The 16,048-nt window shown below is 31.4% G+C and overlaps 2 protein-coding genes across 4 annotated transcripts; both read left to right on the forward strand.

Annotated features, from left to right (window-relative positions):
• The first annotated feature begins 4,122 nt into the window (after nucleotides 1-4,122).
• On the forward strand, nucleotides 4,123-5,841 carry LOC141483686 (uncharacterized). Its single transcript, XM_074178487.1, has 2 exons — nucleotides 4,123-5,009; nucleotides 5,106-5,841. Exons 1-2 carry the CDS (start codon nucleotides 4,812-4,814, stop codon nucleotides 5,514-5,516), a joined length of 609 nt encoding a protein of 202 aa, XP_074034588.1. The 5' UTR covers nucleotides 4,123-4,811; the 3' UTR covers nucleotides 5,517-5,841.
• Nucleotides 5,842-7,994: 2,153 nt separating this feature from the next.
• Nucleotides 7,995-13,433, forward strand: LOC141483687 (uncharacterized). 3 transcript variants are annotated; one of them, XM_074178488.1, is made up of 4 exons: nucleotides 7,995-8,395; nucleotides 8,932-9,635; nucleotides 13,077-13,300; nucleotides 13,353-13,433. In XM_074178488.1, the coding sequence occupies exons 1-2, from the start codon at nucleotides 8,254-8,256 to the stop codon at nucleotides 9,213-9,215; spliced, it is 426 nt and encodes a 141-aa protein (XP_074034589.1). In that variant the 5' UTR covers nucleotides 7,995-8,253; the 3' UTR covers nucleotides 9,216-9,635; nucleotides 13,077-13,300; nucleotides 13,353-13,433. The 3 variants fall into 3 exon arrangements, 2 of the variants coding, with proteins under 2 accessions (XP_074034589.1, XP_074034590.1); XM_074178489.1 differs by lacking the exons at nucleotides 13,077-13,300; nucleotides 13,353-13,433 and adding an exon at nucleotides 10,505-10,573; XR_012466228.1 differs by lacking the exons at nucleotides 7,995-8,395; nucleotides 8,932-9,635 and adding an exon at nucleotides 12,184-12,315.
• The last annotated feature ends 2,615 nt before the right edge of the window (nucleotides 13,434-16,048 follow it).

Genomic DNA, 16,048 nt, shown 5'->3' on the forward strand with positions numbered 1-16,048 from the left:
TTCATTATTATCTGTTCTCCTAAAGATTTTTGAAAAAGTCTTGAAAAATAGAATTTCAAAGTTCTTTGAAAAATTCAACATTCTCTCCCACAATCAATATGGCTTCAGAGAAGGTTGCTCTACAGAGGATGCTATTAATCGATTGACTCGTGAAGTCTATAGTTCTGTGGACAGGAGAATGCTCATTATGTATTTTCGTCGGTTTTTCGAAAGCTTTTGACACCGTATGTCACAAAAATTACTACATAAGATCGAGTCGTATGGAATGAGAGGTCCAGCATTCGATTAGTTGAAGGATTATCTGTCTGATCGGAAACAAATGGTGAATATTGACAAGGTTTTCAGCCACCCGACATTCGTGACGTATGGGGTGCCGCAGGGTACTGTTCTAGGACCACTTCTGATAATCAGATCAAGGAAGTGAGTATTGATGTGAAGTATAACATACGGAACAGTGTCAAATTTCTCAAAGTGGCCTTCGAACGCGAGAGTTTCTGTTATGAAAAGTTCATCCCAGTTTTCATAAAATTCCAACATGAGTCCAAGACTCAAGAAGATTTCACTTCTGTACCCAACTGCTACTTATCATGCACCGATCAATCGGTTATCGTTTTGGAAAATTTGAAAAAACGTGGTTACCAGTTATATGATAGAATGAAACCAATAAATTTCGACCACCAAAAATTAGTGCTGGGAAAGTATGCCAAGCTGCATGCAGTATCGCTAGTTATGCGTGACCGAAATTGAACAGTTGAAAAACCTTCATCAGAATCTTTCAAATGTATCAAAAGTGTATTTCCAAGAAAACTCCACTGTGAAAATCCTAACCAAGTATACGATATGTGCACGGGATATTCTGTTGAGGAGAAATTAAATGGATGTGGTAAGGAACTTGCCTGGATTCTTGAAAATGGACCCACCAATATCACTGTTCTAAATGATCGTGTCGATCATTGCGTTGTTGTTTACGGAAATTGTTGGAATAATAATATTATGTTCAAGTACAAGGTAAAGAATGTTACATCTAAACAATTGAAACATGTCAATACAATAAACAAGTCATTAAATTAAAAGAGGTTGACTCCTCACTGGATACAGAAAAGAATATTGAATTGAAATTCACTAAAAATCGTTATTTGTTTTGAAATTATGGATTACCGGTAAAAGCCATGTGGTTGAAGAACAAAGAGAGAGACACAAAACAATTGACAATGTCAGCTGTCATGTAATTCAGTTTGAAAAGGTGTGTTTGTTTGTAGATGATAAAAGTATGGAACAAAAGGGGAACTATCCTGGTGCAAGTGTGATCAGAGACATCTGCTGTTCTGTAAGTAACTCAATGAGAAAAACCAAAAATCGAATATGTTAATTAATTGACAACATCCTCATTACTCTTGAGGAAAACAAGTGAAGAGGTGTTGTCAAATGAAAGTAAAACCCTGCCATAGGGAGGTTGGAAGTTTGTTAAGAGAGAAAATATTTAAAATGTTATGAAATTATATTAATGAAAAACCAGAATAATTGTTGATTCGGAAATCATGTAGATTTTTGTCAATGTGTAATAAAAAGGCATAGATTTCACTGAGGTGATATAAATGACATTTCCAAAAACAATTTTTTAGATGTATTTCTTTCAGTTGATAAAATTTTTGTTTGATTATAGTACATTTTATGACCTTCTTTTGAAAGATGATTACTGAGAGCACATCTCTCAGGATGTAATCTGCTATCACTTTTATGTGAGCTGATTCTGCCTTTGAGTAATCTTAAAGTTTGACCAATATATTCCCTACCACAATTTAAACATGAAATAAAATAGATTAATTGAGATTGAAAGTTAATTGGAGTTTTATCTTTAAGTTTCGAAAATAATTTATTATTAGTGAATATGATTCTAGAAGCTATTTTTAAATTTAGATCTTTGAAAATTCTGCATAATTTGGGTGTCGTATCACTAATTTATGGTAGAGAAGCGAAAGTTAAAGGAACCGGAGGTGGATCAGCTCCAATTGTGACATTGTCAGACTCTAAAGATTTTATATCCAACTGGTTTTTATTGTTACTTTGAACGTCAATGGTTGACGTACTAAATGAGATCTTCTCAAATAGAGGATCCAGGTAGGAGTTGTTAATAAATTATTGAGGATCGGAAATCTGCAGAATGCGGTTCTTCATTTGTTATATATATATATATATATATATATATATATAATATACATATATATATATATATATAATATATATATATATACATATATATATATATAATATAATATACATATATATATATATTATATATATATATATAATATATATATATACATATATATATATATATATATATAAAATATACATATATATATATATATATATATATATATTATATATATATATATATATATATATATAGTAGTTTAACGCACCTCGGTTTTTTTACATATCTAGAAGTGGTTAACGACCCAAATTCATGTTAGAAGCGGCAACGTTGCATTGTCGCTCTAAGCCCTTGATTTATATATTATATATATATTGTATATATATATATATATATATATATATATATATTATATATATATATATATATATATATATATATATATAATATATATATATATATTTACGTGGGTGCGCTATATTTCTAAGTCCTTTGTTAGTCGTGATTCTGGCATTTTTTCAACATTATTATGAATACCATTTTCGTGTAAAGTTGTAATAGAACATATTTAAGAAATAGTTCATGGCTCAAAGTACAGGTAATAGAATTAAATCGGAATCAAACAATGTCGTCTCCGCAATATATTTATATATATAGTTGAAGTCAGAAAAATTGTAGGAGAATGGCAATTAGCAAAGCTGGACACCGTTAATCAACTGAATTACTTCGTTATTCGCTTATCCGTTACTAAAAAAGAACTTCGTTAAACGTTAAAGCGTTACATGTCGGAAGATTGTACGCAAGTTGACGTTAATCGTTAATCCGTTAACGCGTGATAAACATTGCATTTTTTTTATTGTTGCGTTAATAATCTACTTGTAAAAACTTTTTTTGGGTTGTGGAAGTTGACAGCCTAGAAACAAAAAAACGAAGTGTATAATAATTAGAATGTGTAATTTTAATTTATTCATCTGACATAATGTGGATATTATTGCCCTTCATGAACATCAATACGCTGAAGTTCTCGTCTGAAATTGAGGCTCGTTTCGGCGTTAAAATATATTCTTAAAAAAGACGTACAACTGCAGGGCTTGAGGGTATAGCAGTATTATATTAAATAAACAGATTTATGAATATCGGTTCCCCGAGTAATGCTGCATCGTTGAACGAGTCTGGATCAATGAATTAACGATTTACTCAACGGACTTGAAATTTAACGAGTTAAACGATTAACGGATTAACGAGTTAACGCCCAGCTCTGGCAATTAGACATACAGGGTGTTTGGTAGCTGGGTGCAAACCTTCAAGGGGTGATATACTAGCCCATGTAGAACATATTCATACAAACATTTTTATTTTCTAGCGCGTTTTGGATTTTTAAGGGAACTTTTACGATTTTTAGTACAAAAACCCAAAATTGGTCAATAAAATGCTAATAACTTCTAATCTTAACAGAAATGTCCGGTTTTTTAAATTTATTTCAGTAGTCTTATGTGTCCCCAATCGTACTAAGTAGTTTGAAGCACCATTGTGTCCAAAAAAGTTATGTAGAGAGCATTTAAACTTTACAAAAAAAGGAAGAAAATAAAAAATCTTATCTTTAATGCCAATTAAAAAAATAAATAAAATACATAGAGGTGTTCAGACACCTTTAAAAATATGCTTAGTTACTGCTCTTCCGTTTGAGGTATCATTTACCTAGCTAAGTCTTGAACTTTTTTAATTAGGGTACCTGAACCAGTTAAAGGTCGTAAATATGGATATTTGAAAAATTAAAAAAAAAAGTAATTTAAATGAAATTCAGCTCAAAAACCTTTAAACGAAAATCCTAAAGCAATATCCGATATTATTTTTAGACTTACATGGAATAATAAGAAACTTAGCCCAACTTGAAACAAGAGAAAACTGAACAAAGGCCGGTGCCGGTGCATTTTACAACAAAGAATTTGACCTGAAGCTAGTCATTAATTGGAATGCATTCTATTGTTATGAATTAGACCTTATGCTATGGTCATAAACTTGCTTTTGAGTTAATCAATTTTTAGGTACCTGAGTTGAGTAATCATCTTGGACCACTCGCCGGGTCGGTTAAGTTGGCCAAACAAGTTCTCTAGTCACTGCTTTGCCCTTTCGAGTTGCGAGTAGACGTTGGTTTTGTGTTCCCCATTTTTGTTATTCAACGTGTTCAGTTGTAGCCTGTCGCTCCTGCAGGTGTTGTTTATTTTGGACTATCGAACTTTTTGTTGTGTGTGCTGCCATGGCTGAGTTTACGAGTCATGAACAAGCCGATATCATTTTTATGTATGGCAGAGCTGATGGTAACGCATCTCTGGCACGACGTTTCTACCAAGAACGTTACCCGAACCGCAGGTAAATTAAGTTCTAATTGTAGATGTAGTTAAAATTTCCCATTTTCACCTCAAAAGACGTTAAAAATGAGTTATTTTATTGCAGGGTGCCTAATGTCCGTGTGTTTTCCAACACATATCGTAGGCTGTCTGAATCTGGCATTCATCATGCTGAACCTGCAGTAAATCCAGGAAGACATAATGTCAATGTTGAGGAGCAAATTCTCGCAGCCTTCGAAGCGGATCCTACCAGCATCAGAGTTGTAGCGAGAGATTTAAACCTTTCGATATGGAAAGTGTGGAGTACGATGCACAACGAAGAGAAATATCCGTTTCACGGCACGGGTGTGCAAGGCTTGGAGGAAACGGATCCGGCGAGACGGATACGGTTCCTAAAGTCCATCCTCTGGACTGACGAATCGAAGTTCTCCAGGGAAGGAATTACTAATTTCCACAACCTTCATGAATGGGCTGATAAGGACAGCAATCCAAATTGGATAAAACAGGTAAATAAATGATTTTTATTATTATTATTTTATTACCCATGTTCAACACGTGTTTCATTACCTAAATTAACTGATTTTATTGCATTTTTGTTTCAGATTTCTGTCCAAAGACAATTTTCAATAAATGTGTGGGCTGGGGTCATCGGACGCACATTGGTTGGCCCACACATTTTGCCTGACAATTTGAATGGACAAAATTACCTCGAATTCATGATAAACGACTTGCCAATGTTACTCTATGATGCCGAAGTGCCAATATTGGACACGGACAGGCCGATCACATTTCAGCAAGATGAATGTCCAGCACATTGGGCTGTAAGCGTCCGCGAACACCTGAACCGCTGTTTTCCTGGCAACTGGAGAGACGGACCCATCCCCTGGCCTGCCAGATCGCCCAACCTGACTCCGTTGGATTTTTTTATGTGGGGTCGGACGAAAAAACTCGTATACACAACAGAAATCACCACGAGAGAAGAATTATTTCAGCGGATAGAGGCAGCGTTTTGAAATTATGAAACAGGTAATGCAAATGAAAGTAACCACAACTGAAGTACGAAATCGTTGTAGAAAGTGTATACGCAATGGTGGAAGACATTTTGAACACCAACAATAAATTTTTACAGTACAAAACACTTTCTTCTTTAATTCCACAAAAATCCATATTCACGACCTTTAACTGGTTCAGGTACCCTAATTAAAAAAGTTCAAGACTAAGCTAGGTAAATGATACCTCAAACGAAAGAGCAGTGACTAAGCATGTTTTTAAAGGTGTCTGAACACCTCTATGTATTTTATTTATTTTTTTAATTGGCATTAAAGATCAGATTTTTTATTTTCTTTTTTTTTTGTAGAGCTTAAATGCTCTGTACATAACTTTTTTGGACACAATGGTGCTTCAAACTACTTTAGTACGATGGGGACACATAGGACTACTGAAATAAATTTAAAAAACCGGACATTTCTGTTAAGATTAGAAGTTATTAGCATTTAATTGACCAATTTTGGGTTTTTGTACAAAAAATCGTAATAGTTCTCTTAAAAATCAAAAACCACTAGAAAATAAAATGTTTGTATGAATATGTTCTACATGGGCTAGTGTATCACCCCCTTAAAGGTTTGCACCCAGCTACCAAACACCCTGTATTTCGAGTTGAATTAGCCACCTATCCAGTAAAACAAGAAGTACAAAGAATAGTATATAAGACAAACTAAGTGATTTCAACAAAGTAGTACCATTGTCTTTAGGCAAAGGTAGTACTTACATTATAAAAAAATGAACATGAGGTTGAAACAATTGACGAGTAGATATCGAAAATCATACAATTGAATACAAAACGCTTTTTTAGCTTATGATTATGTCCAACATAGTTGGATGGACTATTTATAGCAATTAGTAACATCAAAATTTTTAGAAAATGGTGTGAATCGAATAGCCAGACAATGCACAGTTTGACAAAATGGAGTCGAGATTTTAGAAAAGATTTCAGTAATAATTAATAAAATTGATTGAAATAAAATGAAAATTACAGCGACCTCTCATGGGTAAGGTTGGAATCTTGAAGAGAAGAAGAGAGAGAGACCTGCGTTAAGAAAACAATCTTGAACTTGAATCATACAGGTTATTTTTACCTAGATGGCGGGAGTAGGAAATGCATTGGAAAATATGTTATTTAAATATTAAGAAAATTAAAGAAATTCAAATAATCAAACGTATAGTATACCCTATATGAGGCGTTTCAACACCGATGATTCGCTTTCGACAAATTTTACAGTAGACAAAAAAAAATATAAAATATCTATTTTTTAATGAAGACATAAGTACGTAAATGCCATACCCCTTGTTAACTTTCGAATGGGGCAAGATATCAGAGTCGGACGAAATTTGTCCTCTATCTGTATGGATTCTACTGATTTCTATAAAATGCAGAATTATTGTATAGACAATTTTACACCGACCAATAAGGAATATTTATTATAAAAAAATTATATATCAGTATTAACATCAACAATTTTGTGACTCATCTGGTTATAAAAATTAACTCCTCGCATATATTATGATAATGTTATCCTCATGATTTTGAGGATTATTGATCATATACATCCCAAACAAGAGAAAAAAGCTATTTTTCATAGACATAAAATAATAAAATTGAATTCAAAATAGTTTTTGAAAATATTTTTTTTGGATTTCTACTTACTCCATCGTTATTCAAAATAAATTCCACGAAGAGAAGTAGAATAAAATTAAGTTGAAAATAAAATCTCAACAAAGATGTGTAAATTATGCAAAGAAGTTACTTTCAGATACAAACCAGAATGAATATTGAATAATCATTCTTTCTATTCTAATTATTATACAAACTGTACATAAGTGATATCTTGAAGTCAACAATCATGGAATATATCATAATATTGTTCTTGTCTCCCATTTAACTTTTATGTTTTTCATCGAATTTATATTAGAATATATCCTTTCTCTCAAATCTTATTTTGTAAAATTTTGGTAAATCAATATATTATACATAATCTATATCACTAAAATAACTTGAATATTTGCCAATGGTTGATAACATTTATTGTGACTATTAGATTTCTTGAAGATCTCGTTAAATGGTTATGTGGATCCCTTTTAATTTTGACACTTATTTTAGTGCTTTCGTATTTGTTTATTCAACAAAACAAGTTTGACTTCATTACAACTGTAAAAAATGTAGTGTGTAACGTTGCAATATTTTTAAATTATATATTTAAGAGTAATGACAGCCAACAAACAACAATAACAAGATCGGCTGAATTCCTCGAATTAAACATTAACACAGTGGAGAATCCTGATAAAGTACAAGTTATACCAAAAAACTATTCTAAATAGAATTCAACCTGTTGAATTTTCAAATGGTTCTCGATAGCTCACAGCCGTACTTATGTCACTCACTAAGAACAAGAAATTCAACGTTATCGATATATCAGCCATATTGCAGCTATCTATCTTTGATGCATGAGTCAAGAGTCAATGTTCTCTTTCTAAAAGCAAATCCAACCTATAATTTCAATATTGTCAATGTGTACAGATTACAACAAACGAATTCGCTATCCACTGGACAGATAGTCTTAGTAGCTGAGGCCAATACATGAAGAAGAAGAACAACAAACGAAGTTGTGTGTTTTTGAGTGATAGGTGATAACTGATGTAAATGTAAATTTTATAGACCACTAAATCGTAGGACTCCGGTCAGCAGCGTGGTTTATGGTCATGTATTACCTAGTAAAATTTGAAGATGGTATTTACTACATTTGTAGTAAATCTCGAATAAATAAAACCACCACTTCTATAAGTGTGAGGTATACTGGAGGGGCTTGGTATTCAGCTACAATTATAGCTTCTAACAGTAAGTATATGTGCCTACCATGTAGGCACATTCATCATAACAAATGCTATAATATGAAGGTAAAAAGAAGGTACTTAATATACTGAATTTCTTAAGTGAAGAAATGGAAAAGTGCATTCCAGAATTGGTAGGTTTGTCCTGGAGGAGGATTATATATCAATTAATAATATGTAATGGTGTTGATCTTCTGACAAAGATTTAGTCAATGTATGTGTGACATCTTTCACTTGATCTGAATGCTGCTGATAATGTATTTATAATAAATATAGAATTCTAGTGAATGATTGATTCCATATTATTTTTTAGAATGCATTCAAAAGTACTATGCTGAATAAATATGTTGAAACAGTCTTTATTTTTGAAATTAATTTTTGAGTATGAATATAAAATTGTCAATTAGAACTATTGAGTTATTATAAAGAATGTATTTTTTTGGACCAAATTCCAAAATTTCAGAATTGAATTCAATAAGATGACTATATGTAGTAGAAGTCTAGAAGTACACACCTAACCTAACTTAACCTAACCATTTTCAGATGATAAATCTGCCCTAGTAACATTGAAAACAGAACTGGAGAAAGAAGAACACATCATAATCCATTTTGATGTAGAAACTGAAACAAGAAACCAAGATACAAAGAATGATTTGGAAACTGAAGAATTGTTACAACCATATGCAGCCATAGTTGAAAACTCAATATACACACTATATCAGTTACTACCGAAAAGGACCTCAAAAAAGACAAATTTCCTGACAAATGTGAAGCTGCTGAATATAATTCAGTCAGTTTTGAGACAGAAACTGGACCATTCATTCTAAAAATGATTAAGGATCTATTTCTGTTAATGAAAACACACTTTTTTGCACAAAAAATAACAACAGTATCACTCTGCAAAATTTACCAAAAAAAATTCTATTTTCATTTCAAGTAATTATCTGATAAATAGCAAAGGTAATGTGAGTTCGACAAATTTTGAGATAGAGAAAAATAATGTGACACTGGATATTGAAAAAATATACCAACTGTTGTTGCTTCGTATGAAAATCCTATTTTGAATATGGAAGAGTTACCTTCAAATGATGGAAATGTAATACATGATTTTCCGGAAATAAAGGAAAATCTTTATTTGAATAACATGAACCCAAGTTGTAGTGGAATATTAAACAGATCAACACTTTCTAATACAAATAATAAAAAATTCATAGTACCTGATGTTTTAGAAAATGATCTACAAGAAGGTATGTTCTTTTCAAAAAGATGTAACCATCTGAAATAGTTCAAAATGATTTTTAATTGATATCTCTTTGAAACAAAACAATATCATTTTAAAAAGGTGAAGGTTTGCTCAGTCCAGTTGATTCTATTTGTGGATTGTTAATTTCCATCAAGATACTACATGACACTATCTGCTGCAGAGTGGACGATAATTATATATAATACCTAGGTGCACTCGTCATCTGACCTCTTTCTTCTTTAAAATTATATTAAGGTAACAAACTTACTTTTTTTTTTCATAACCGCAATAACTACATCAATTACAAAAACTGTGAGCCTAATGAAAGTAATTTTCGAAAACAATGCACTCCAAGGGATATAGAGTCGATGAAAAGTAGATATCCCGTTTCATTCAGGAATGGTCATTGCAGAAAACCTATACAAAAGGTATAAGTGGGCTGGAGATCCATCAGATAACAACTACTTTCTTGGTTAACACCTCGATGAACATTGGATTACATCTGATGAATTCTCTTGGCAGAGTTCCCACAAGGGTTTCCCTGCAATCGCTTGCTATAAAGACGGAAACTTGATCGAACCATTCGGGATGATCAAGCTAGATACCGGTTTTGGGATATTTGCCCTTCATCAGCATAAGGTTGGATATATCAGATATAATCCAATGTTCGTCTAGGCATCAGCCATGAAGTAGTTGTTTTCTGATGGATCTTCGTTTTACCATATATCAATGGTATAGGTAAGCTGCAATGAGCATTCCTCTATGAAAATCAGGATACTTTTCAGCATTTGAATGACTTATTATATTTTTTAATTGATATACTTTTTCTTTACCAATGTGCTTTTAATTGTAAATGTTCAATTTTGTTTTTAGCTGAAGATAGAACATTTCTGGTAAAAAGAGTTGGACACAAGCAGCATTCGTGTTATTTTTGTAAGAAAGTTCTCTTCCACTTGCCAGACATTGGTTCAAAGTTCATTTCAGAGAACCCGAAGTACGATTGGTACGATTGCACCAACAAAATTTTCAAAGAAGGAAAAAATAAATGACTGAGGAAAAAGGGTGATTTTGAGTATAATCAACTGTGTGTAGATAGAGAAAACATTGTTATGAGAAATAGCAATATGGCAGATAGAGAAATCGTCCTTGCCCCTCATGCTTGGGTTATTTTAGTAAAGATAACTTACGGCAGCATAAAAAGAAATGTTCACCGAAGAAAGGCGACAGATGCCTTCAAGGAAATTCACTCAGGCTAACTAATTATATTCATGTTAGGGCATCAGAGATGTTCGCGAAACCAAATTGCTCCCCAATATGTATAAAGATGAAGTTAGCAATCATTTTCTTTTGATGAAATATCGATAGTTTACGGAAATTTCCTCTGCATTAAATACACTGAGTCTCATCTAAAAACACATATACGGGCCCAACTACGATTACTTGGGCGATTCATGTTACAAGCCAAAACAATAGATCCTAACATCAAGTGTTGTAAAGATTTAATGCATCCTTCTTGCATTGATACAAGTGCGAAAGTTAATTGATGTAGTTGCTGGATTGAACCAAGAAAGTGGTATATACAAACATCCTACAAATGCAAGAACTTTGAGCAATGAATTTAAAAAATTTTAGAAGTGGTTTTATCTGAATGTGATAAAAATGAAGACGAACATTTACGTAAATTAACAAAAGCAATGACTCGCCGATATAATTTAGAATTGGCACCTTATATAAACCGAATATGTAAATTAAGTGAAAACAGACATAACAGGTTGAAAGAAGTAAATAGTTTGCCAGAAAATAAAGACGTTGAGGATTATTTGGAATATTTAACTAAAGCAGCAGATTTCCATCACAATTGTTTAAAATCAAATTTGTCTTTGAAGATTGGAATAAGTTATGTCAGTATGTTTTGGTAGCATTGGCTGTTTTCAATAGAAAACGACCAGGAGAAAACACAAAGGATTGAATTAGATGACTTCAATAAAAGAGAATGTGTGAGTGAAAAAGATTTTATAAATCTTACTGAACATGAAAAAATCAAGCTAGCAAATATATTCGTGTTGAATTTAAAGGTAAACTTGGCAATACCACTGCATTACTCGTAGATAAAAACCAGATTCTTCCTTATCTAAAAACTATTATCAAATATAGAGTGAAGGCTGGTGTTCATCCAGAAAACCCATATTTATTTGGCTTTCCATCAAAAGATAAATATAAAACTTATGACACTTACAGATGCAATCGTCTATTTTTAGAAGACAGCGGTATAAATAAAACACTAACATTCACTAATTTGCGAAAACATTTTGCAACAGAAGTTGCTAAGGAAGGTACTTCTCATGAAGAAGAGTTAAGAATTTCAAATTATATGTCACATTAATATAATATCCACAAAACATTTTATGATCAAAGCACACCTTTAATAGATATCACAACAGTTTCTCAGCGTCTTGAAAAAAGTGCCGAAAAAGAAAATCAGAAAATCAAAGCTCCTGTCCCAAAAAAACAATGTAAACAATAATACTTTGAAACTAACAAGAGCTGAAAAGAAGGTGTTGAAGGCATGGCACTAAAAAAATTGAGAGGGCTAAGAAAGAGCAGTGCTGAAGATGTAGAATATCAACCAGAATCGAATTCTGAAGATGATGAACTGGATCAAAGATTAATTAAATCCTTTTTAGGTACACTTTTATTTCATCTAATCAGTTGACTTACATAGTATTTGTAAAATTCTACCTTTTCTGTATATATTCAGTTGGTTTCATATTCCATTCAATATTTCATATATTCAAAAAATAGATATTAATGCTATTTAATCATAACTGAAGTTCATATCAAATCTTGACATCAGTTTCATAAATAATATTGTAAACATATTCGTCATTCAAAACAAACTCTTTTCCATACTATAGAATAAACAGATTCTACAAATAATTAGATTTGGTTGTTATATCTTTTTAACGAGTTATTTGCTTTTTATTCAAAACTAACCTAAGAGGAGAAGGCCGATATTGAAACTGGATAATTCACATTGTCATAATCATGCTAGAATAGTGGTGACAATAGTCAGTGAAGTTACATCCTATCATTCAGTAGGTCAAGGTTGGTTATTTGTAGTCCCGGTACTGTAAAGTTTTAAAAATCGTACTTTTATGGAAATATGTTCAAATAGGGGGATAGATGTCTGAATGGAAATTATCAGGATGGTCTATCAAACGTTACCAAATTTTTTAAACTAATCATGCTGTATGTTTTAACATCTATATTCCCGATAAACTGATTTCTAAATATATTGGCATAAATAATGGCATAATAAGTAAATAATAATTCAAGTTGAAAAATGTACTTCGAAAGTTTTTAATACTCAAGTTTATGTATCAAAACTTGTAGCCAACAATGTATTTTTAACTATTATATTATTAAGAAATGACTTATTTTGTAGGTAAATTCAAAAAGAGAAAGTTGTGGAGTTCTGATGAAAAATATGTAACACGAACTTACTTCAAAGATGAATTGGCTAACGATACTTATATTCAATTCTGATAAAATACTTAAACTGAAAAGTAAATATAACGAAATACTGAAAAAACAGGAGTGTTCCTATGATCAAACAGTGGTTGGAACGAGAAAAAAATGCAATAAAAGAACAAGCAGATGGAGTGAATGGTATAATTTTCATAATTTTCAAATATATATTATATATTGGAATATTTCATAGCAAAACGATCAAGATATTCTTCTATGGACAGAAAGATATTAGAGAGAAGTACTGAAAAACACTCATTTGATGGATCTGAACTTCATTGCAGAACTTGAAGAACTAATTGAAAGTCACTGACAGAAGTGCTGACTCACTTCTACGCAAGTTCAGATATATGCAGAGAAAAAGTAAAGAATGTGAAGAAAAAAAAATAGTTCTCAAAAGTTTCATTATTCCCCTGATTTATTTCTTTTTCTGGCTCTGAATGAGTAGTGGGTCCGTGGAAACTCACTACCATGTTGATACCATGTATGTTTAATTTTTTGGTCCTTGAAGGTATTTTCTTCATAATTGTCGATGAAAAATCATTTTCTCCCAAACTTCCATTCAGCAAAACACTATTTACTTATTATAAAACATTGATGTTTGATATATTCATTTCATTTTCAAAAGTATGAATGTTTTTCTCCTTCTATTCTTTATTTTTTTCCAATTCATTTAGTGAAAACTGATTTTTCCCTGGATCTATACTGTGAGTCTTGAATAAATTGTCTTAAACAAAGATGTTGTTTTTAATATTTTTTTGAAAATGGGTCCTTAGTAAGATGTGAAGTTATCATTTGATGAAAACAGTGCTTGTCCATAGTAACATTTTCATTTGAGAATAAAGTAATATCAAGCAACCAAGTTTTAATAACAAAAATATTTACAGTAATTTTTCAGTGATTTATTTTTGTGAGTTAAACGTTCAGTAATGTGTATGCAAAGTTGATGTGGGTACTCATTTTCATCGCTACAATATTGCATTCGAAAAGTTCACACATGAACATTGCTTACAATACTTTAGCAAGCTTGGGTCAATATCATTGCTAAACATTAAAATAATATACACATGATTATGAATTAATATAGCATATAACTTTGAACAACCTTGCTTCAATATTATGCAATTTTATAAAAAGTTCGCTTATAAACATTGTATGTAGAAGGAAAATAAATAAAGACTAACTGAAAATTTAAGATTTTTTCTTTGGTAATTAAAAAACATTTTCATTTGTTATAATAAGGAAAATCTAAAGCATCTATAGTTCCTGGTAATTCTACTCAGTCTTTTGTCTTTCATATGGGACTGGTATATTATGCAGCCAAGTCATGACTAGTTTTCCAAAGTCTTATCTGTTATTTACTATGTGTTCTGACAGCAGCTAAAATGAAACATTTCAGAACATTATTGATTCATCAAAGTTTGAGGAGAATAATTTCCGATAATTTTGTGTTTTTATAAATTTCATAAATGAAAAAGTTTAGCGTGAATATTCTATTTCTTTAATTTTTTTTGTGACCCACTTCAATTCAAAATAAGAAATAAATATATACATATATCCTTTTGACAATAAACTACTTTCCTTGCATTACAATGATGAACAATGAATTATATATCATTTGAATGACCTACATTCACTCTAGAAATATAAGCAGAATTTTCGAATCATCACGACTGAACACCACTGTACCAGTTTTCCCTTTCATGATTTTTGTTCCGATTTTACTGATAGACTAGTGGTCTACACTCTACAAGAGCAATGTCAAAATTCATTTATGGTAGTTCTCAAGTTGAATTGAAAAAAAAATTCATAATGCGCACTTAATTTTTTAGCAAGGGATGAACATGGCAGTAAAATTAAGTTCATTCTAGTATTAGTCAGCAAAATAGTTTTCCTCCATAGTCATTCAAACATTGTTAGTCAAACATTGTTAGTCAAATGATGATTAGTTCAGCATTAAAAAATGTTCATTTTAGTTTTTTTTGTCTGATAATTCTACATAAAATTATCCTGATTTCAAAAATATGGAATATGCAACAGTAACTTTTATGTAAACTTTTTTCCAACTAATTATTTGTAGGTGATAAGATGTTATAGTTTTACATCCTCAATTAAACAACAGGGCCACTAAGGTTTAAACCTTAGATTATCCTTTTTTCAACTTGTATATATGAATTAATAGGTAGTTATAATGTCTAGTAAATCCCAGTTTTTTCATTTCTACATATTTCATCCAAATGACAGTCTAGATTTCTTATTCCTTGATTCATCATATGAATTTATTTGAATTCTTGCTAAGAATTGATTAACAGTTAATCAAAACTTCGCAGCTGCAAAAGATTAGCTATAGTACCTATAAAAATTCATTTACAAGATTAAACAATGGATTTGATTTTTTCAAATTTTAATACAATTTCCTACCAAAAGTTTAGTCAGATTATAATATTACTTTAAATTCTACCCTTCAGTTCAATTTCTTATGAGCTCCGTTTTTCTTTGTTTTTCTGTTTTCATGTAATAATAAAATATATCTTCATTATTTACTTGAAAAACATCATGGTTTATTTTGTTTATTCTACTCATTGACAGTATAAGTCCGACGTCCGACTTTGACTCATGCGTCAAAAAGACATACCTAGCTTCGTTAGGTAGCAATGTGGCAAATATACCGGTAACGTTGAATTTTATTGTTCTTAGTGGGTGGCGTGAATTCATATTTGACTCATTTTATTACGGACTATGAGCTACCGAGAACCATTGGAAATTTAACAGGTTAAATTCCTTCCAGAATAATTTTATCCTGTTATCAAGGGTTCTTCACTGTGAATCGAATATAGTATCGTGTTAATGTTTAATTTGTGGATTCAGTCGATCTTGGCTGGCATTATT

Source organism: Leptinotarsa decemlineata, unplaced genomic scaffold, assembly GCF_025532065.1.
Source record: "Leptinotarsa decemlineata unplaced genomic scaffold, Ldec_3_MD MMD2_tig00003798_RagTag_RagTag, whole genome shotgun sequence".
Taxonomy (NCBI): Eukaryota; Metazoa; Arthropoda; class Insecta; order Coleoptera; family Chrysomelidae; genus Leptinotarsa; species Leptinotarsa decemlineata.

Bases quoted from the DNA above. Each gene is read 5' to 3' on its own strand.
- LOC141483686 (XM_074178487.1), top strand. From the start codon at position 4,812: ATGCACAACGAAGAGAAATATCCGTTTCACGGCACGGGTGTGCAAGGC. The intron at 5,010-5,105 runs GTAAATAAATGA...TTTTTGTTTCAG, and splicing joins ATCCAAATTGGATAAAACAG to ATTTCTGTCCAAAGACAATT.
- LOC141483687 (XM_074178488.1), top strand. From the start codon at position 8,254: ATGGTCATGTATTACCTAGTAAAATTTGAAGATGGTATTTACTACATT. The intron at 8,396-8,931 runs GTAAGTATATGT...AACCATTTTCAG, and splicing joins TACAATTATAGCTTCTAACA to ATGATAAATCTGCCCTAGTA.